General features: G+C 37.3%; 1 protein-coding gene across 8 annotated transcripts in view; it reads right to left on the bottom strand.

Moving 5' to 3' along the window:
- Positions 1–2,914: 2,914 nt before the first annotated feature.
- INPP4B (inositol polyphosphate-4-phosphatase type II B) overlaps positions 2,915–19,343 on the bottom strand; it is a 579,259-nt gene continuing 562,830 nt past the window's right edge. For 5 of the 8 annotated variants that reach the window (XM_019730782.3, XM_019730779.3, XM_088792593.1 and 2 more), the window contains one exon: positions 8,972–10,382. In XM_019730782.3, the coding sequence (XP_019586341.2) occupies positions 10,208–10,382 (175 nt within the window). In that variant the 3' untranslated portion in view covers positions 8,972–10,207. Of the gene's footprint in view, positions 8,938–8,971; positions 10,383–19,343 lie in introns of those variants that run through there. The other 3 variants (XM_074338478.2, XM_019730781.3, XM_074338475.2) reach the window with 3 other exon arrangements.

Here is a 19,343-nt window from a genome sequence, read left to right as displayed (position 1 = left end):
GAATGAATTATAAAGTGTATAATATGGAAGAATTAGAATAGTGGAGACTAATTCCACTTAGAGTGATGGAAAGATTTCTTTGGAACAAGAAACATATGAGTTCAACTTGGAGAGTTTTGTGTGTGTGTGTAAGAGACATGCTCTGCGTATGCAGATTCCGCATGTGGGTGTGTGTGGAGGATAGAATTGCAGGAGATGCGAAGTACACCTTGATAGAAAAGGGAAGGCCAAATTGTGGATTTGATCGCATACTTATCTTTATTTTGTTTGGATGGAACTTTAGTTACAGGGGTAATAAAGGATGCATATGAAAGAAACAGTTGTGGCAATGAAAGGGGGAGAAGTAACAGATATGAGGTGAAGTGGTAGTAAAATTTACAGACCTAGTGACACAAGAAATATTATATGTCAATAGAGATGGAAGAGTTAAAGCTGATTCAAGCTTGTAAACCTATGTAATAGAATGTGTATTCCATTAACAGAGCCAGGAAACCTAGGAGGAGAAAGGCAATGAAAGTATGACTATCATAAAACATACATATTAAAAAATAGCCAGTAGATACCTGGAAAGGTGGTGCTAAAACCCAGCTGAAATATCAAAGATAAATAAGATAATCAGCAACGATTACCAAAAAGAAATTTATCGAGGATGTCCTATCAGCGGAGGGCATCAGTAAGGATTATGTGCAGAAAACAGAATCCAGTCAAGTTATTTCTAGCAGAAAACACTTTAGCACAAGTAACAGGGGGGAATTAGATGGTTACACAATCATTGTAAAGATTGGAGGAACTTCCTTTTAGAAGTGGACCCTTATCAGGCTCTGGCTTCAAGCTCCTCTGTCTCACTCAGTTGTCAGGAACTACTATTGCTGCCCAAAGGTTAGGAAAATGCTGCTGCTGTGGCTTCCACTACTGCTCAAGCCACAGCCACCCCCTAGCAAGCTGAGGAATTGACAATAGGTATGGGAGTCTACCTGCTGCTTATACGCTACTGCAATATGCCTGTCTGCCCACAGTGGTGCAGAGGGATGCACACCTCCCAACCCTTGTCGCCCTTCTAAATATGGCATAGGTGGGTCTCATTGGCAGAACCTATATAATATCCCGAACTCTCACGGTATGTGTGCCAAGCAAACATAACTTTCAGTCTTCAGCCCTTAAGTTCTAAGAGGTTGGAGGACTTCAGGGGACTAAACCATGGTGGCAATGGATGCTGAGTGCTACCAAATAAGTCCAGCACCATGGGCATTGGACAAAGGGCTATACACACAAATTTTCTTTTATTTTTTCATCAAGAAATACTAAGTCATACTACTATCCTCCTTTGACAAATAAGAATGTAACGACATTGAAACATTGGGTAACTTGACATATGACTGCATGTAGTAAAGTGGGGCAACCATGATTTGAATCTAGGTATTCTGACTCAGAAGTCTACCTTCCTTAGCCCCGTACTGGAGTCTTCTATTTAGTAACAACAATGGTTAAAAACCTCGGAAGAGAACATATCAAATGAGAAAGGAAGAATGCTGAGTCTAGACTTTTGGGCTATTTTTGAATGTAAGGAGTAGGCTGAGGAAGCAGAAGCTGTAGGTTGAAACTAAAGAATGTTTAGAAAGGAATCAGGGTGATGGAAAGGAGCACCATCAAAGTCAAAGGAAGAGAAGCATCACCAAGAAGATTTACAGTCAGTTGGTTTAAAAACTGACAAGCCATGATACCAAGCAAAAAGCAGATCATAATCATCATTGTTATTATTTAATTCTGAAACTTAGGGCTGTCATGACAAAGTCATACGTAGTTAGGAGACAGAAGATAGCTTTTAATAGTTGAGTGCCAAATCTTAGTATTCTACCCAAATGTGCTTCTGCCCTCCCCTCCACTTTTCACTTAACATTTATTTAAAAACTTGTTCCTGAGTCAACCTTGTTCATCAGAAATGTTGAGAGAACAGAGAACTTAGTGCTTGGGATTATAAGAAGCCACAGAATCATGTCCATGGGGTTCCTTTGGCTTCGAATGGGTGTGACTTGACATGTTCCAACTACATCAACCCACCCTCCTGCTTCCACTCCCTGGAGATACCAAAGTACAGTCCTGGAGCAAATGTCCTGAGACCCTTACTCTGACTTTGAGTGGGAGTGTTAGCCCCTTACAACACACAAAGAACCATCGCATTGATATTTAAGATGACAGAGTCCTACCACTTCCTGCAGGCTGCTCTTCTGGTTTGATGGAGGCAGCATTTTGCTATAATTCACTGTGCATTGTTTCATCACAGGATTATCTGATCTGAACATTGTTCCTGCTCAGATGTAGAAAGACACGTTAGCACAAACAAATACTGATGATGATGTCACAGAAGTGGAATGTTTCTTGCTGCAGGATCAGATATGTTCTTGAAATTCTCCAGGTGGCAAAACTTTATTCTTTCTTTACATAAAAGCAGGGGCTTCACGTGGTTAACGCCTTTGCGACAAGATCTAATTAAAACCCTCTGAGATTTGCTTTCTACTATCAACTCCTATAATGAATTATAAGTGATCAGATCCAAATAGCTATACAGAAAAGTTATTGCCTGTGCTCAGTTGACTCGACATATATTCTTCACCACAAAGATCAGTAATTTGCCCAGTGTTGAAGCATTGGTATTTGGTTCTTGAACTATTCAGAAAATTGTGGTTGATATGGCTCTCACACAATAGCCACTCTGAAGGTGCATTCTGCTAGTAACGATGAGACTAAAATTGTACTCATGTAAAATTTGCACTGTTATTGTAGTCCTGCATTCAATTAGTCTGTTCTTTATGAAATATTGTTTGGTCTAAACTTCTAATATTTTCATTAATTTTTGGACATCGCTATATTGATGATAATGGAAAAAATGTATAACAGGGAGAAAAAGACAGAAACATAAAAAATAAAAATCACTTTTATTTAAACAAAAAATATACACACAGTGTACAATGAATATGGTGTCCACAGAACAATAAAACAAAATGATATTTCTCCCAATGCCAACATAAAATGATCTAACCTATTTGTGCCTCAATTCCTAGGAATACACATTAGTTCATCTATAATATATATTTAATATAAAAAGAAAACAAGTGGCAACACTTCAGATAAGTAAATAGATAAGAAAACAAGATAAGAAACAGATAAGAAAACAAGTGGTGACATTTCAGATCACGAGAATCTGAAAATTAGATGTTAGGTTAAATAAAATAATAAATAGTCACATAAGAAGTATATGTGGGCAGAGGAGTACACAAGTACAGTGAAATGGGTGTCTATACAGTGTTATAGATACATGGAATCTACCTTTTAAAAATATGAAGTTCTTTGATGGGAAATATTTTTTAATGACAGTGATATAAAAGCATCACAGATCTATATAGATAATACAGCAATCTTGCCAATAGTTGAGTTAATATTGCTTGCCAGTTAACAAAACCACATCATTAAAAATGTACTGTTGGATTGTGTGCCCTTCGGAATAATTTAGATGATTTTAAGAAGACTATGAATCTATTCAGACTTTGTGTGTGAAAATGCAACATCTTCTTAAATAACTCTTTTTACTAAAAGATAAGCCAGAAAGGGTTTATCAGGCAGTGTCACTGGTATTACGTCTTCTCTCCCTTGACATTCACTCTCTCTGGGTACTACACTTAATTGTGAGCCTTGTTTTACTTTTTTAATTTAAAATTCTAAATGTTCATGTAACCCATACCAATTCAAGGTCAGGAGGAATGAGGGCATGTACATTGTTTTGTGTTAATATTACCTCACAATTTTTTCTGCCTCTTTGTTACTAATAGCCAAATATGGTTTGTTTCTTTGACATCAGAGATGCTTTAGGCGTTCTCTTACTTTTTTAGAAACAAAATTCAAAGAGTGACTAACGTCCATTATGACTCAAAAAGTAAAAATCCAAATTTCCATACCTTGACTCTATACCTAATAGGCTTGCGGTATTTTATGTAAACCAATTTTATTTTTCTGTTCTGAAAGACAGCTTCTGTTTGGTGAGAAGTTTCTAATTTAAAACTGCCAAAGAAATAAAAGATATTAACATAGTGGGATTTCCTTTAGAAAGCAATGAAACATAAACATGAGGAAAAAAGCATAGCCTTTGCAGTTTACAGCTGGGCTAAACGAAGGTGAATTCACACTAAAATTGTCAATCAATGACACAACTCCCAGCAAATCATTCTCTCCAGTAGTTTTTAATTTGTAAAGTCTCTAGCTCTTAAGAACAACTTGTGTTCAATATGTTTGCTTCCCTCCGTAACTGCTGATCACAGTTTTTCTCAGACCAGCTTCTTGAATGTGTGGTAAAAGTTAATTTATTTCCTCCACAATTACAAAAGGAGCCCTGTATATGGAACTAAACAATTGATACACCATCCTGTTTGGAAATCAAACACCTAAAACAGCAGCAGTGATTTAGCACACTGCCAGAGTTTAATTTGTTTAACCTAACAGTTTGAGTTTCCATGGAGCTATATTTATTAGAAACAGGGTACAGTAATATGTTACTGTTTGTGTTTTTTCTTGTGTTTAGCAAATGCTAAAATTATAAACTAAAAAATTGATACTGAAGCACATTTTCAGTGATACTCTAATTAAGCTAACATCTCCCTGAATTTAGCCTGGAGTTGTTATTGCTTACACTGAAGTTGCATTGCCAAGATTTTGCTTGCCAAACATCATAGAGAGATGCGGTTTTAAATGCATCTCTGTGATTAAATTATTTAATTATGAATAAAATATGAACATCAAATGTTACTTATAGTCCAATCGGAGTCTTTAAAGAGGGTAAAAACTAGAACAAAATTGCAGCCATCTGAAGATGAGTGATTGCATTTAATTTCATTTTAAATACTGTATACGGCTTCCAATGATCTTCTGGAGAAAAAGTAATGGTGGCATTCAATTGTATGCCAATAAATACTGAACAATGGGATTTCCAGGAATTAAAGGCCCTGGTTGGTAGCAGTGGTCAATTTCCAGCTGCCAACGTGTTGTTACTGAACATGGAGCCAGCGGGGGTGTGCAGGGACATGCTATACAATACAGCGTGCAGATACAATGGACATAAATGACCTCAAGAGCAGAGGTACATTGTAAGATGTAGTAAAATAATTAGAATGTGTAGTTTTGATTACAACCTTTGCCTTTAATAAAATGCGGTCAATTGTATTTGAATATTTAATGATGGTTGTGTTTAGCAAGTGGCTTATAGAATTGCTGATAATTTACTGATCCGCTGTCGGGAGTCAGTTCCCATCAGTGCCAGCACACCACAGGTACAGCCTCTTCTCGGCACCTGTCAAACTTTACATTGGGAGGGGTTTGATATACTTGGCAAGAAAAGCAGTGCTTTGTAATAAATAGCTTTCTTTTCTATCTGTTAATCTTATGAAGTAAGGACTGGAGGTTAGGTACATGGTATACTGCTCTAACTGAGCTGTTGGTCATTTTAGTCCAATTTGTCAGCTGGGTCAAATGGTTGCTCTGATTCACCAGCTTATTGGACTGACCAGACTATTTACATCAAATGACTGTTTTGGCAGGCTGGAGACAAACTCAAGGCAATATTTACAAGAAAAAAACAACCACATGAGAAATAAACAAATGGTTGCCTGTAAGGGTGGGGCTATTTCAATAAAATATTTCAAATGTTTACGCTCAGCTGCTCTGGGGAGCACTCCCGGGTGCTGGATCTTTTGTCATTGGGCCAAACATGACCTGGATTCCACCTTCCCTTGTTTTTAAATATGCTCTCTGTAGGACTGTAAATAGCGAATACAGAATTGATATCTACATTTGATGACATTAAGGGAAACATTTTTGAGCAAAAAAAGAAAAATTTCTTGTTTGGAAATGTCATTTTCTTGGTTCACTTTCTGGCTCGACATGATCTCTTAAAATAGGACTGCTGATGTATCTTTCAAATGAAAATATAGACAGAAAAGCATTACAAGCTGTGTCTGTACAAAGGAGATTTTACACTTATTGTTAAACTTTGGCTCTTTGATTTAGAAAGCCTTAATAACTTCAGAAATAGTGATTTTTCAAGGATACATGGAATATCTCTCAGGAAAGGGGAAATATTGTCGACATGAAACACGAATTTCCTTGATAAAAATCCACTTTTAACTATATGAATAAATATAGGATTCCTGTAAGGAAATGCCGATGACTATGTTAATAATAAACAGAAAACTTTTATGCATTTGTACTACAGTAAGTTCTACACTTTGAAACATCTATTTAGTAGTTACTATAAAAGAAAAAAAAAAATCTTTGAAATGTATTCCCCAAATTAAAAACCCTATTGGTGGCTTTCTACTTAATACATATTTTTCCACATGTGAGTCAAGAGGTTTCATTTTTACAAATGCAAACAAAAATTCTTGTTTATAAGAGTATTTACAGAATAAGTCACTTAAAGTCTCTTGGAACTCAGATGACCATTTGATATACTGAAGAAGGCTTCACAGTTATTCAAGGAAACCTCTGTCATCCCAACCTCTTTACCTTAAATCCAGTGGAATAATGAAAATAACCACAAATCTTACCGTTATCAAATGTAATTGAGCAATTCAAAGATTATACTTAATCACTGAAATGGAGACTGAGGTATAAGGGAGAACACCAACATAACTTTATCCATGAATAGACATACTACATAGCCCCTTTTATTAAAAAGATAGTTTAGCAGCTGCCTCAAATATAATGCCTACAGCCATTAGCTAAAATAATAGATTGATAATTCTAGTATTAAAAGTCCCAAAGAGTTATCTAAAATTTAATTTGAAAAACCCAACACGAACTTAGAGATCGTTATGGAATCCTTATCTCAACAGGCGTCTTAGTGAAGGAGCTATCACATTAGCTATGGAAAAAGCCTCATAGTGTCACCATTGAATATGATCATAGCTGAGAGATGTCTATATAACAAGCCTCTGGCATTTCCAAGGGAGATTTATGCTTTGGATGACATGCTTCTCTAATGAGAAAGGAAAAATAACAAATCCTTAAAATTTGGAGAAAATAGGTTTCATTTGTCCAGGCTGTTGTAATCTAAGCTTTAATTCCAGCAATAAATGTCAATTTATATTTAACTAACTAGCATTATCCCCTAACTTTCATGTTTACTTGGCAAAGGAATTTGGAGAAGAGACAAAGCTAGGAAGGTAAGGAGAGATTGTAATCATGGCTTTAAAATTATCCAGCTGGCTGTTTAGGGGCATATCTTCCCTGTGCTTTATTTCACCCATTTACAATCGTGTTATACAAGATAATTTCTAAGGCAACTTCTAATTTGGGATTTAGGATAATTTATGGTGTTATTTTACTACGTAAGGACAAATTTGAAATTCAGATTAACAGAAATAATTGTTTTGCTTTACCATTAGTCACGGTTGCATATGTTTTAAAATGTTTATTCACATATATTAATCTATGCTAGATAATGCATACTTACACCATCTACATTATATACCAAGATGGCTGCTAGAAAACATCTCAAGGATATCTTATTGACTTTCATGGGCTTGACTACAAGGTTCAGGCTGATGGGAATTTCATTCTGAACATCAACAGGCTGATTATCTTTAGTTTCCTTGCAGGTTCAACTCCTTACCGTGCTTTGCTTATTACACTACTAAACTTCCTCTGTTGCTACTTCTACAACTGAGCCATACAACCCAAGTCAGAGTTTTGAAAGGATACTGTTGTGCAGGAGACCCTGCTCTCTGTGCCATTTGTTGTGCGGGGCAGCCTGAGGGGTCTCCGGTCCCTCTCCCCACATAAGAACACAGGATATGGTGAGGCCAAAAAGGAACACCCACGGAGCCATAGATATGGGAGTCATACTACTATAGTCTCACTGGAGGCTGAAGTCACACGACCTGCAACCTGCCCTCTGCTTCTCTGCCTGCCAACCGACCGACTCTCAGCTCTCTGACTCCCCTCGACTCACTCACCAACCAGCGCAGCCCCGGCAGTTGTATCAGTGGCTAATTGACTAACTGGTAACAGCAGAAGGTCAATTAGCCACAGCCTACGGCCACCTACTACTCGAGTGAGCACCCCTCAACGTGAGGCCGAGAGCCTGGAAACTGCTCTCTGGGACTCTGTCCTCACAGATACCATGTTTTTGAAAAGTATTTTTATGGCTTTACTAACACTGTTTAGCTGCCTGTTTAGGAGGAGTAGTCACATTTCAGCTGGAGGGCAAAAGTCTTGACGAGCATACCTGTAAACTGTTCTTTAATTGAGATCATGAGTTAATGTTACCTACTTTCAATTCACTAGAAAAATTGTTTTGTAAATCTCAAAAAGGGGCTCCGAGGTTATCTGTGAGAAAGAAATATGAAATAATACCACAAGGTCCCTCTCCCCTTTAAACACTCCTATCTTCCTTATGGAGGGAGAGAGCCACCGTAACTCACCTTGAGTCTTCTGTGGCACCGATGTTTTCTCAGAACGTCTTTTCATTAAAATACTCCATGAATGAAAGTTACAATTTTTGAGCTGATCTCAACCAGCAAGAGTCAACACTTAGAAATTTAGGACTAGAAAGGGCAATATTACATAAGTTTTTTAAATGGGTTTCGTTCAGAGTAATACGCTCATAACTGATTCAAGTAATTCCTAGATTTGGGCAAACATCCTTGATCATCGCGCTCCACCAATTCACAACAATAAAAAAAAATAAAAAATAAAAAAGGTAGAGATTATCCCACTGAAGCGAATTTGTGTTCCTGTTTATTTACATGTTGGTAAAGTTAGGTGTCAGCTTTTCCGTAAGTCCCCTCTGGAGGTCTGTAGTACTTGGGGAAAGCCATCAGCTGTAGCATGTTGAAAGCATACTTTCTGCATTTGATATTCTTCAGTACATTCTCTATGCGGCATCCTTCTCTGGTGAAAGGGGAAAAAGTACAACTTCATGAAACACAGAATAAATAAATATGCTTTATTTGTTCAATGCAGAGTTGCGGCAACAGTCCAAGTAAAAATAACAAAGATTCAACTCTACATTTTTTTTTTTTCCACAAATGATGATACATCTTACAAAATTAAATCCTAGGCCAGGCCCAATACCATTATTGCCTTCGGAAAGAGATGGTTCAAGTCTCTTTGCTCTCAACAGACATTTAAGGTTTAATAAACTCTTTAAATATAATTTGCTCCACAATACAGTGTCACTTTAATTTCATAAATATATCTGCCTTTTTATAACGTTTCCACAAATTAATTTCTTAGTCTCTTTAAAACACATTAAAATCTATACGTAGCCCTAAGGATACAGGTTCTAGGAATAAGGCATTTAATTTATTAAGTCTGGCCCTATAGATTTTTAAAGGAAAGTTCAATTTCTAGTTTACTTCATTATGTTAGCTGTGCAATGAAGAGAAAAATGGCTTTCGGAACAGCCTGGTCCAAGTCTCTGCTTTATAAAGGAAGAGTGCTTGTGCACAGACAGTACAGAAGTCACAGGTGCTGAAAAAGGGGCATCGAGACACAAACAAGACCTTGTTAAGAAGAATAGAAAAGTACTCTGAAAGCCAAATCAACCCAAACAATATTACAAACAGGTTAATTTAATTACAAAACATAAATGCCATTCTCTCCATAAAGTTACTTGACAGAAAGGGGTTAATTGCAGCAAAGAAATAACAAAACCAACAGGTTAAGAAATCAAACAGCAGATTCTGTCAGCTGATGGCAACAATGACATTAGCACAGTGGAAATAAAGTCTGGAACCTCCCACATATTTAGGACTTGTATTAGGGTTTCAGGGTGTTGTGCAAATTCCATCTTAATTTCTTTAATAAATTTAATGGGAAGAGGAACAGGAGGTGCAGAACGTCAAGCTTTCAGGATTCTGTTCTTTGTCTTAGGCCAAAGACATTAATTTAAAAATTCTTCTTGAGCTAGTTGACAGTGGGAAACACTTTTCCATGAACAAAAGAGCAACATAATTCACTGAATGCATAGTACTTCTTTTTCTTTCTTTCTTTCTTTTTTTTTTTTTTTTTAGATTTTAGGAAAAACAAATGAAACACAATTCGAACATTTGTTTGTTTTAAATTCTGTGACTCTTAAAATGTAGAAATATTACAGCATTGTCCCCATAATTTAAAGTCCATTGTCATTTGTAGAAAAGAAAGGAACACAACGTAAATCTTATTGGTATTTGGCTAATAGTAATGCGAGACTTAAAATGAGCCACACAACTAGCAGGTGTGAGCTGACAAGTAGCAAGGCGACAGGATAGAAGTGTCGAGAAGTTGGCTTGTTATCAGACAGACAGCCTGTTTCAGGATCATCGGATTCATTCAGTGCTCCCTGGGTTTGTCTGCTGTTAAACAGGGTAGGGGAGTTAGGGGAGAAAAGAAAATAGTAGAGCATTCACACAGTAAAGAAACTCAACCTTAAATATTCTGAACTAGAACACATTATCTTATACAGGGGAGCTGTTTCAGAGGCAGTCGTGTGCTAAATAGCTCCCAAAGCATCCTATCGCTTGTTGTCTCTCACTGACAAACGTATTTCTCATTGACAGATGTATTAAAAAAGGAAATTCCTTTTGCTTTTGGTGTAAGAAGGAAGAAAGACATACTATGATGACAGTCACATGGGTTGAATCTCTATGTACAAGAAAGGATCCAATAAGCGTCAAAGCACCAGCAAACACGACTGCGTGAATAAAACTAAAATATGGATCAGCCCATAAAAAATAATCGGTTAAGTACATCGTTGGAAAATGAAATGAGAAACACACTATGTAGCAAAGCAAACGAACATGTCTGACACATTTAAGCACACCCTCCGTTGGTATTGTACCTATATAATGTATTTAACATTATAAAAATGATTTATGGAAATGGTTTGGTATTTAAAATGAATGAAACATCTGACATGTCATCCTTGCCAGCCATAAGATTAGTTTAACAAAACCCGACTCAGCATCCTTCTGTTACTTCAGCTCATAAATTACATTGTCTCCTGCTCATCTTACTTAAATGAGGCCAAATCTATGTCACATGGACTCCTTATCTTAAAAGAGATAACATATTTGCAGAATGACACTTTGGACAATAAAAGATTCTAAATTTCCAGGTTGTGTAGGTTAAAAGTAAGCCTTGGTAATTGGGCTTAAAAGCAGCTCCAATTATGGCAAATCTGAAATATGCCATACTACTATTCATTGGAAATAAAAATTATTTTCTATGATCTATCTCATGAATATTCACAGTATTCAGAATTTCAATCACACTCAGTTGTCAAGGGGTGGTTTGATCTCTATCAGTTCCTCCAGGTTTTAAGGCAGAAAACTGGTTATTGCTCACAGTCTTATGAAAAGTGCCCTGTAAAGGTCACGTCAGTTTTAAAGAAGCTCCATAGCTTCCAGGGCCTCCTTTCAACCAACTGCAGCCCCTGAAAACCTCCTATACTGAAACTGTTGACCAGGCGTTGACCACATCAGTGGCCAAATCCAGACAAACAACAGTCATAATTGTTTCGCACAACAATCTTAGTTTAAAAGACCAAATCGTTTAAAACACCAAGCGTTTCCTATTGTTTGGTAAGACCTACAGGACTTAAAAGGACTGTAAAGCCAGTGACAAAGTGAAGTAGAAGCTTGTCTGGAAGACAAATGATTAACTGAGCAAAAGGGAGCCTTACATAATTTCTATTGTCAATTGTACAAGTAATTTGTCTACTTGTTGAACTTTGTGCTGCACATTAAGTAGGAAATACACAGTAGATTTTAAGATATTGATAACTTAATGTGACTAAGAAAAGTCTCCTTGTCCTATGTTATTTCTTCTATTGGCTTGTCAGAGTGCTTGAAATCCCTACACTGCTCATCCCAGAGAAATATTTTATTCGTTTGTTCCATCAATTATTACCAATGTATATCTCATTCTTTTAAAATTCCTATTTTTCATATATTCCATAAAGTATATATTAGTAGAGTAACACATGTTACTCTGAGTCAGACTCTGAGTCTGAGTAACTGGCTCAGAGTGTGGGCTCTGGAGTCAGAACACCCAGCTTCCAGTTTGGTTCAGGCTTTCAACTTCAGTGGCCCACGGAAAATTATTTAATATTTAATGTCTCAATTTCCTTATCTCTACATGGTGTTAATCATAATAATACCTCCTTCAAAGAACTGCTATGAAGTGTTGTAAGTCAACATTTACAAAGTTCTTAGAACAGAGAGTGGCCTATAGGAAACATTTAATAATGGTTATGATTGTTGTATTGTTTGTATATAAAGATATAGACATATCTTGGTTGTGTAGTCTGAACCTTTCTAAGTAGTAGGGATAATATATAATCAAACAAGGTTACAAACCACTGATCTAGCCGATTGATCAACCGTGGACATGCCATGAGGGTGGTGTTGGAGGCACAGAGGGCTGATCAGAGCAGTTTGCTTTGGTCGGTGTTAAAAGAAATTCTGCAAAAGAATGTCTTTGTGTACCACCCAGTGGCCACATATGGACAAACGACACTCATAATTATTTCAAAGAGACCACATAGCAATCTGAATTAGTTTAAAACACCTAATCAATCATGCTGCGGTTGAAAAGAATAGTTGAAAATAACTGGTCTGCCTCATGATTGAAGAATTCTGGGAACGAGGAAAAAACACTTCCGAAGAGGTCCATTCCCGACACTGGCAGCTGTGGAGGGGGTTCAGTCATACAACGTGTGTGTGTGTGTGTGTGTGTGTGTGTGTCTGTGTGTGTGTTGGGGGGCCCTGGGATAAAGGGCCGTGGGGGGCTGAATAGGTGACTATAAGGTCCCCTTGGATTTTCAGATGCACAAAGTAAAGAGAAAGGCTCTGAAGTAATGCTTGCTTTTTTTCCTCCGCCCAGTTTCAGCCCCTACTAGCTGCATAAACTTTAGCAGATACTCCATCTCTTCCCATTACAATTTCTCCATATGAACAAGAACAATGAGATTGTTATAAGGATTAAGTAAGATGATTCATGCAAAAAACTTAGCACAGTACAAGTCATAAACAAGTCCTGGATAAATGTCAGCTATTGTTATTACTATTATCACCAATATCATCCTCACTAACACTCCCTCCTGTCCCGTTTTAAGGTGAAGGTTATCTGCAGCAAATCTTAACAACTTTGTTGAAATCTTGGTTCCTCTCCAATGTTCCCCATTAGGAGGGAAGTACTGAGTCCTCTATCTATCTATCTATCTATCTATCTATCTATCTATCTATCTATCTATCATCTAATTATTTATCTATCACAGTGTAAATATTACATGTGATCACAAATTTAGGTTAAATATTAACCACAATCTATCAACATAATACTATAGAAATACTCTCTTTCCCAGAGGCCACATATAGGTTGGCTCTGGCTGAGGAGTAGACCACTGGCCGAAACGACCTTGTAACAGTCCTTACTCCAAGTACAGGAGACTAACTTATGCCAGATGCCTTTCCCCCTACAATTACCACAGTACATTTAACAGTTCCCAGTCTGTTTGTTGTATAGGCTTTCTAAGCAAAAAATTACTACATTAAAAGCTTGTCTTTTTTGGGGGGAGGGGGGTCAGTTTTATAATTGAATTAATTTGTTATATACTAACTTTAATCTCTGGAGATCACAATAATACATTAAAAATACCTCACACACAGAGTGGCCGGTTAGCTCAGCTGGTTAGAGCGCGGTGCTCATAACATGAGGGTTGCCAGTTTGATCCCCACATGGGCCACTGTGAACTACGCCCTCCACAACTAGGTTGAAACAACTATTTGACTTGGAGCTGATGGGTCCTGGAAAAACACACTTAAATAAATAAAAGTTTGAAAAACATGCTTCACACATAATCCTTCTATGATTCAGCTGGAATTAAAAGCAACATGGCCTATGAGGCAGCCAGAAAACTTTGAGCTGGAGGCCCCTGACTGTGTCAGAGTGTGGACACAGGTGCTCTTGGGGCTGTTTACTTGCTTCCTGCTAAGAATAGAACAAATGGTCATTTCTTCATGACCACAAATGAATTTTTAAGCACCCTGTATGTGCAAACTGCAAAGGATGTGTTCAGTAATATTAGTAATTTCCTCACTGGGAGATTATGACAAATCATTAATTAGTGGCTGCCTTGCAAGGTACCCTGACAATTCAATGTTACTGGTCTCAGCCATCGCTGGCAGGTAGATCACCATGGAAGCAAATCACAATGTTGTTGTCCCCACTGAAAACGTGACATAATCAGACATTTAAGGGCAGTTACTGAATCTGCAGGAAGGAAAATGATTTTTTCTTCAAAGACCTGTCAAAGCAATCACTTAAAATAGAAACAAGTAAAGGAAATGTCTCACTTTTAAACACATCACTGCCTACATGAGGTGACATTTCCTTAAATAAAACCCAACGTGCGTGACTTGATATTTGCTTATTCTTCCCACCCCGCCCTTTTCTGTCACTGATAACTACTGTATCCTGGATCACAAGTCCCCCACTGCAGGCGTCCTGTCAAATCATTCAGGCCTCTAAAAATAAAAGTTAGAGTCCTCCTAGCTCTCTCTGCTGGGTGGTTATTTATTAACAGTATTGCCATTTAATATTTTATTCTTTTAACTACTATAGCTCTTCAAACTCCCACAAAGGGAAATTACCAACTAAAAGTAAATAGACAATGGAATACTACTCGGCCGTAAGAAAAGATGAAACACGCCATTTGCAATAATATAGATGGATCTTGAGATTATCATGCTAAGTGAAATAAGTCAGACGGAAAAAGATAAGAACCACATGATTTCACTCATATGTGGGATATAAAACAAAGCAACAAATGAACAAACAAAACAAAACAAATAAACCTCATTGACACAGACAACAGAAAGGTGGTTACCAGAGAGGAAGGGAGTAGGGGGAGGTGGAAGAGGGTAAAGGGGTCAAATATATGGTGATGGAAGGAGACTAAACTTTGAGTGACGAGTACACAATGCAATGTATAGATGACGTATTATAGAATTGTACACTTGAAACTTGTATAATCTTATTAACCAATGTCATCCCAATAAATCTAATTTTAAAAAAAACTTAATAGGAAATCTTTCCTTTTGATCAAAAAGCTGATTTCCTCCCATGCTAAACTGAGACCATTTCACATTTAATTACATCTAACTTCAGCACTATGGGCATACCATCTTGAAATTATGAGCCAAGGTTTTATAGCTAATATCTTGCAGAGCTTTATTAGACTCTACAGTCATCTGATGAATTGATCTTAACAGAACATCATTTTTCAGGCCATAGACTGCTGGACTGTGTCAGTTTTAAACCGGCAGGTCTGTGTAAAAATGAATATAATGTAAGTATGGTGTCAATAAGAGCTTTGAGAGTAGTACAGAAATCACAGAATCATAGATTTTGCAGACGTAAAAGTGACTTTAAAAAATCTTCAAGTTGAATTATACATTTTATAGATGAGAAAATAAATTCAGAGGAATTTATAAATTCAGAAGCACAGACCCTGCCTGTGCTTCTACAACAGCAAGTTACAAGAAAAGGATGACGTGAAGGTAGTTTCATTGGTTCACAGTCGGCTGATATCATAGGCTGGTAAGATAAAGGGAGGACTGTGGGCTTTCAGTTTAGATCAAGGTCCACGAAATTTAACGACTCAAAATACTCTTAGATGACAAAACACCTACCAAATTTTTTCAAAAATTCAATTTATAATTAGAATAAGAAAAGTAGATTTCCAGGACTTTTAAAAACCTGTACAACTATTTAAATATAGGGAAAATTTTAATAAAGCATGTCAAGTGTGGGATAATTTCCAGTGGCATAGAATTAAGATTAGACTTTTTGCCCACTGCATCACTAGCCACATTTAAAATGCTTCTTTATTCTAATTGGATTTCAGAATCTAAGTCAAAACACGCTATGTCAACCACAGAAAAGCTCCAAAATGAAGAAAGGACTTAAAAGATGTAAGACTATGTTGCCTCTTTGAGTGACCAGGTCACAGAGTGTTTCTAATAATCCTGTATAAGTTTGCTATATAAGAAAGAACAGTATTAAGCAACATATGCACTCAGAGGAAGGCTGAGTCCTCTCCACGGGACACTACATGCATTTCTGGACATGCCATCCTAAAAGGAGGGTTATGGTGAACTCGAGGATACCAGAGCATGGTAACCAGGAAGATGACGGTAGGTAGGCCTGGGTATCTGGCACATCGGGAAAGACAGAAGACAGTGAGAATGAGAAGAATTCCACCTGCTTAGAGAGGAGAAAAATTTATGGTTACAGGGTTGTCGATTTCAATTGTCAAAGGTTCTATAGTTTCAAAGTCTGGGTTACCTTAAAAAGCAGTGTAAGTATTTGAAGTAAAGAAGGAAGTCTCCTATGTACACGCCGTGCCCTATCTAGTGATGGCTGTTTTATAGATGTTATCTCATTCATTCCTTACAAAAGGTCAAACTGGTTGGGTGTGATTATCTCCACAGGCTCAACAGGGTTACAAAACTTGCTCAAGTAGCAGACAGGGGATTTTTATCCCTGTCTGTCTAATGGAAAAAACATATTCCTTTCACTTGATGATTGGGATCTTCTAAGCATAGGTTTCATGCCATGTATCAGAAAATGGCAGGTATACTTTCTTGCTAGTTGTTAGAGTAGGTTAAGTGACTTCTAAAATTACTTTCATCTCTACCTTCCTGTGGTCCTTTGATTCAATTAAAACATAACTGCAGTGCTCTAGAGATGCATATATATATATATATATACACACATACATATGTATATATGTATATAATTTGTTTTTATTTTTAATTTTTTTTCTACTAATGGAATAGGTGGCAATTCAATAAGAAATAGTTGGGGTAGGGTGCAAAAATCAGAGATTGCAAAACCATGTTGACATTGTATTTGGTCTAAACTTGTTCTTGCTCATTCTTATCTATTTTCATATTCTAGTTTCAGAATTAAAAAAAAAAAAAAAGAAAGAAAAACCTGACCTATTTTACTGTTTTAATTTAATTTCTCCCTGGTATCACTTTCCGCACTTTTTCTCATTTCATTCTTTTAGTTTTATAAAGTGACTGGACAATAGAAATATCTTCTTGTCAGTAGAAGCAAGGTTCCAGCAGTGACACTTTACGATAATATCTAAACACTGCTTTGAAGAGAAAATAAGTACATACGCCCAGAAAAAACAACTCAGTGAAAGATAGGAAAGTGGCCTGGTATCAAATCTAAATGTGTTTTATAATTTTTTTTTTTAAGAAAAAAAGAAAGGAGAGGGAGAGAGACATAATGAGTTGAAAATATAATTGCTGCCATCAGATCATTATCAGAGAACTGATTCCAGTTTTGATCTTTGAATTTTAGAAAGGAGAATATTTGGATGAAGTCCAGAAAGAAATATCATAAATGATTAAAGGACTGAAGAAAAAAGCTTATGAGGAAGTATTTAAGGTTCATTTTGTTTGGATTAAAGAAGGCTAATATGCAATGTGCTTGCTATATTTAAATGTATGCAAGACAGTGGTAAAATAATTTTTGAGATATTAATTTGTGTTTTGCTCTCTTATATTTTTGGCTGTAGTATAAAGCTCTGTGCCTCAATGATTTTAGTAGTGCGTAAAACAAGAGGTGCCTGAACGAAATAGATTTGCCCTTCTTTAATCTCATGATAGAGAAAATGTGAGGTGTCCATTGAGGGGGAAACGACCTTTGAGGTTCGAGAGAGAAAAGAGAAGGTAGGAAAGAGAGGAAAAGGGAGAGGAGAGGGAGACGGGGGTGGGGGAGAGAGAGAGAAAGAGAGAGAATCTTGAAGTATAAGCAGTGAGTGGGGAGAACAAATGGACAAAGGTTGATGCCAAGAGGGTGAGGGAGTCTTGTGCATTGTTCTGTGCCCGTGCCTGGTGAGGGAGGACCACCGAGGTGGGGGTGCTGTGAGATGCACCCAGGGAGGCTGGCCCTGGGTCATGGGTCAGCTTCACCCAAGATTCCGTTGGTTGGAGCTTGGCTTGGATACAAAGAAATGGAGGGGTTTAAAGGAACGGTAAGCAATAGGAAATGGCTACATTAGTGGCTCATGACTGATACAGACAAGCTTTCTAGAAGTTACCGTGTAAGACAAGGCCTGTGGCAGGAAGAGAGCTCAAAACAATAAAGATTGGCTTTCCATCAGCCTGGCTGGATAGGAGCTGAAACATCAGATGAAGATTGTTTAAAGAAATTTTGAAAAAAGAAACAAAACAAAAACCAAAAACACATTACATCTTACACACCTTAGTTAGTGGACAGATAAATAGAGCAGTTCTCTACAAAGAAATGAGTACATATGTAGATGCAGATATACACCTGTAACTCATTTTCTATTTCCCATACAGTGCAATTAGCTTTTCTTTGTACAGTAGCGCCACCGAGATCAATGAGATGATTCAGTTTTCATTGTTTCAAAATAGCAGTCAGAGAGAAAAAAGGAGACTAGCTGTGAAAACATTGTATAAGTGGCTGTTGCTGAGGTACTTAAAAGTATAAACAACCATTGTCTCACTGCTCCAGTTGTCACTCTCCTGGAGCTGGGGATAACTTTTATCCCCCAGTTAAGAGGAAATTAGCATGCAAAACCGTAAGACTTCTGATTCTAGTCTCCATAAGCACCAGACAGAGTAATGAAGCAGGGGACCTTGCAGAGCAGGGGTGTCCAAACTTTTTTCAACGTTTTTTACCACGGGCCATATGTGGTAAAATACACAAACAGCTGGGCCACTCACTCGAGGTGAAGTACGTATTGCCTCACCTGGTTTATTTAAGTAAACTAAATCTATTTTTGGAATTTGTTGTGGGCCAATTAACAATGGATCGCGGGCCGCAGTTGGCCCGCAGGCCGCAGTTTGGACACCCCTGTTGTAGAGCCTGACTCGGAGGACAGGTCTTAAGCTTTAAAATGAAAGTAAAAGTCCACATATACTGAGAGAGCATGGCCTGTGTGATTCTGAAAGTGGCCTGGGAAACGTGGCAGGGATCAGTAACAACGAAGAAATATTTGGACATGTGTAACATGAGAGAAAATCAATTCAGCTCCCCATTATCTGTTTGATTAGGGTCAAGTCTTCTCTTTGAAAGTGAGAATGTTAACATCTATCCTACAGGATTATTGTGAGATTATGTAAAGGCAACTACCACATTCTCAGTAGTAAAAAAAAAAAAAAAAGTAAATAAGCAAATAAATAATTCCTTCTCTTTCCCCCATTGCTACATCTCAGTTCTTGTGCAGACTCCTTGACCAGACGTGCCCAGCTCTTTCTCCTCTCATT

This window comes from Rhinolophus sinicus, chromosome 15 (genome assembly GCF_057876585.1).
Source record: "Rhinolophus sinicus isolate RSI-liver-muscle chromosome 15, RSI-T2T, whole genome shotgun sequence".
NCBI lineage: Eukaryota > Metazoa > Chordata > Mammalia > Chiroptera > Rhinolophidae > Rhinolophus > Rhinolophus sinicus.
Note: the sequence above shows the minus strand (reverse complement) of the source record. Positions and strands in the feature narration are given on the sequence as shown.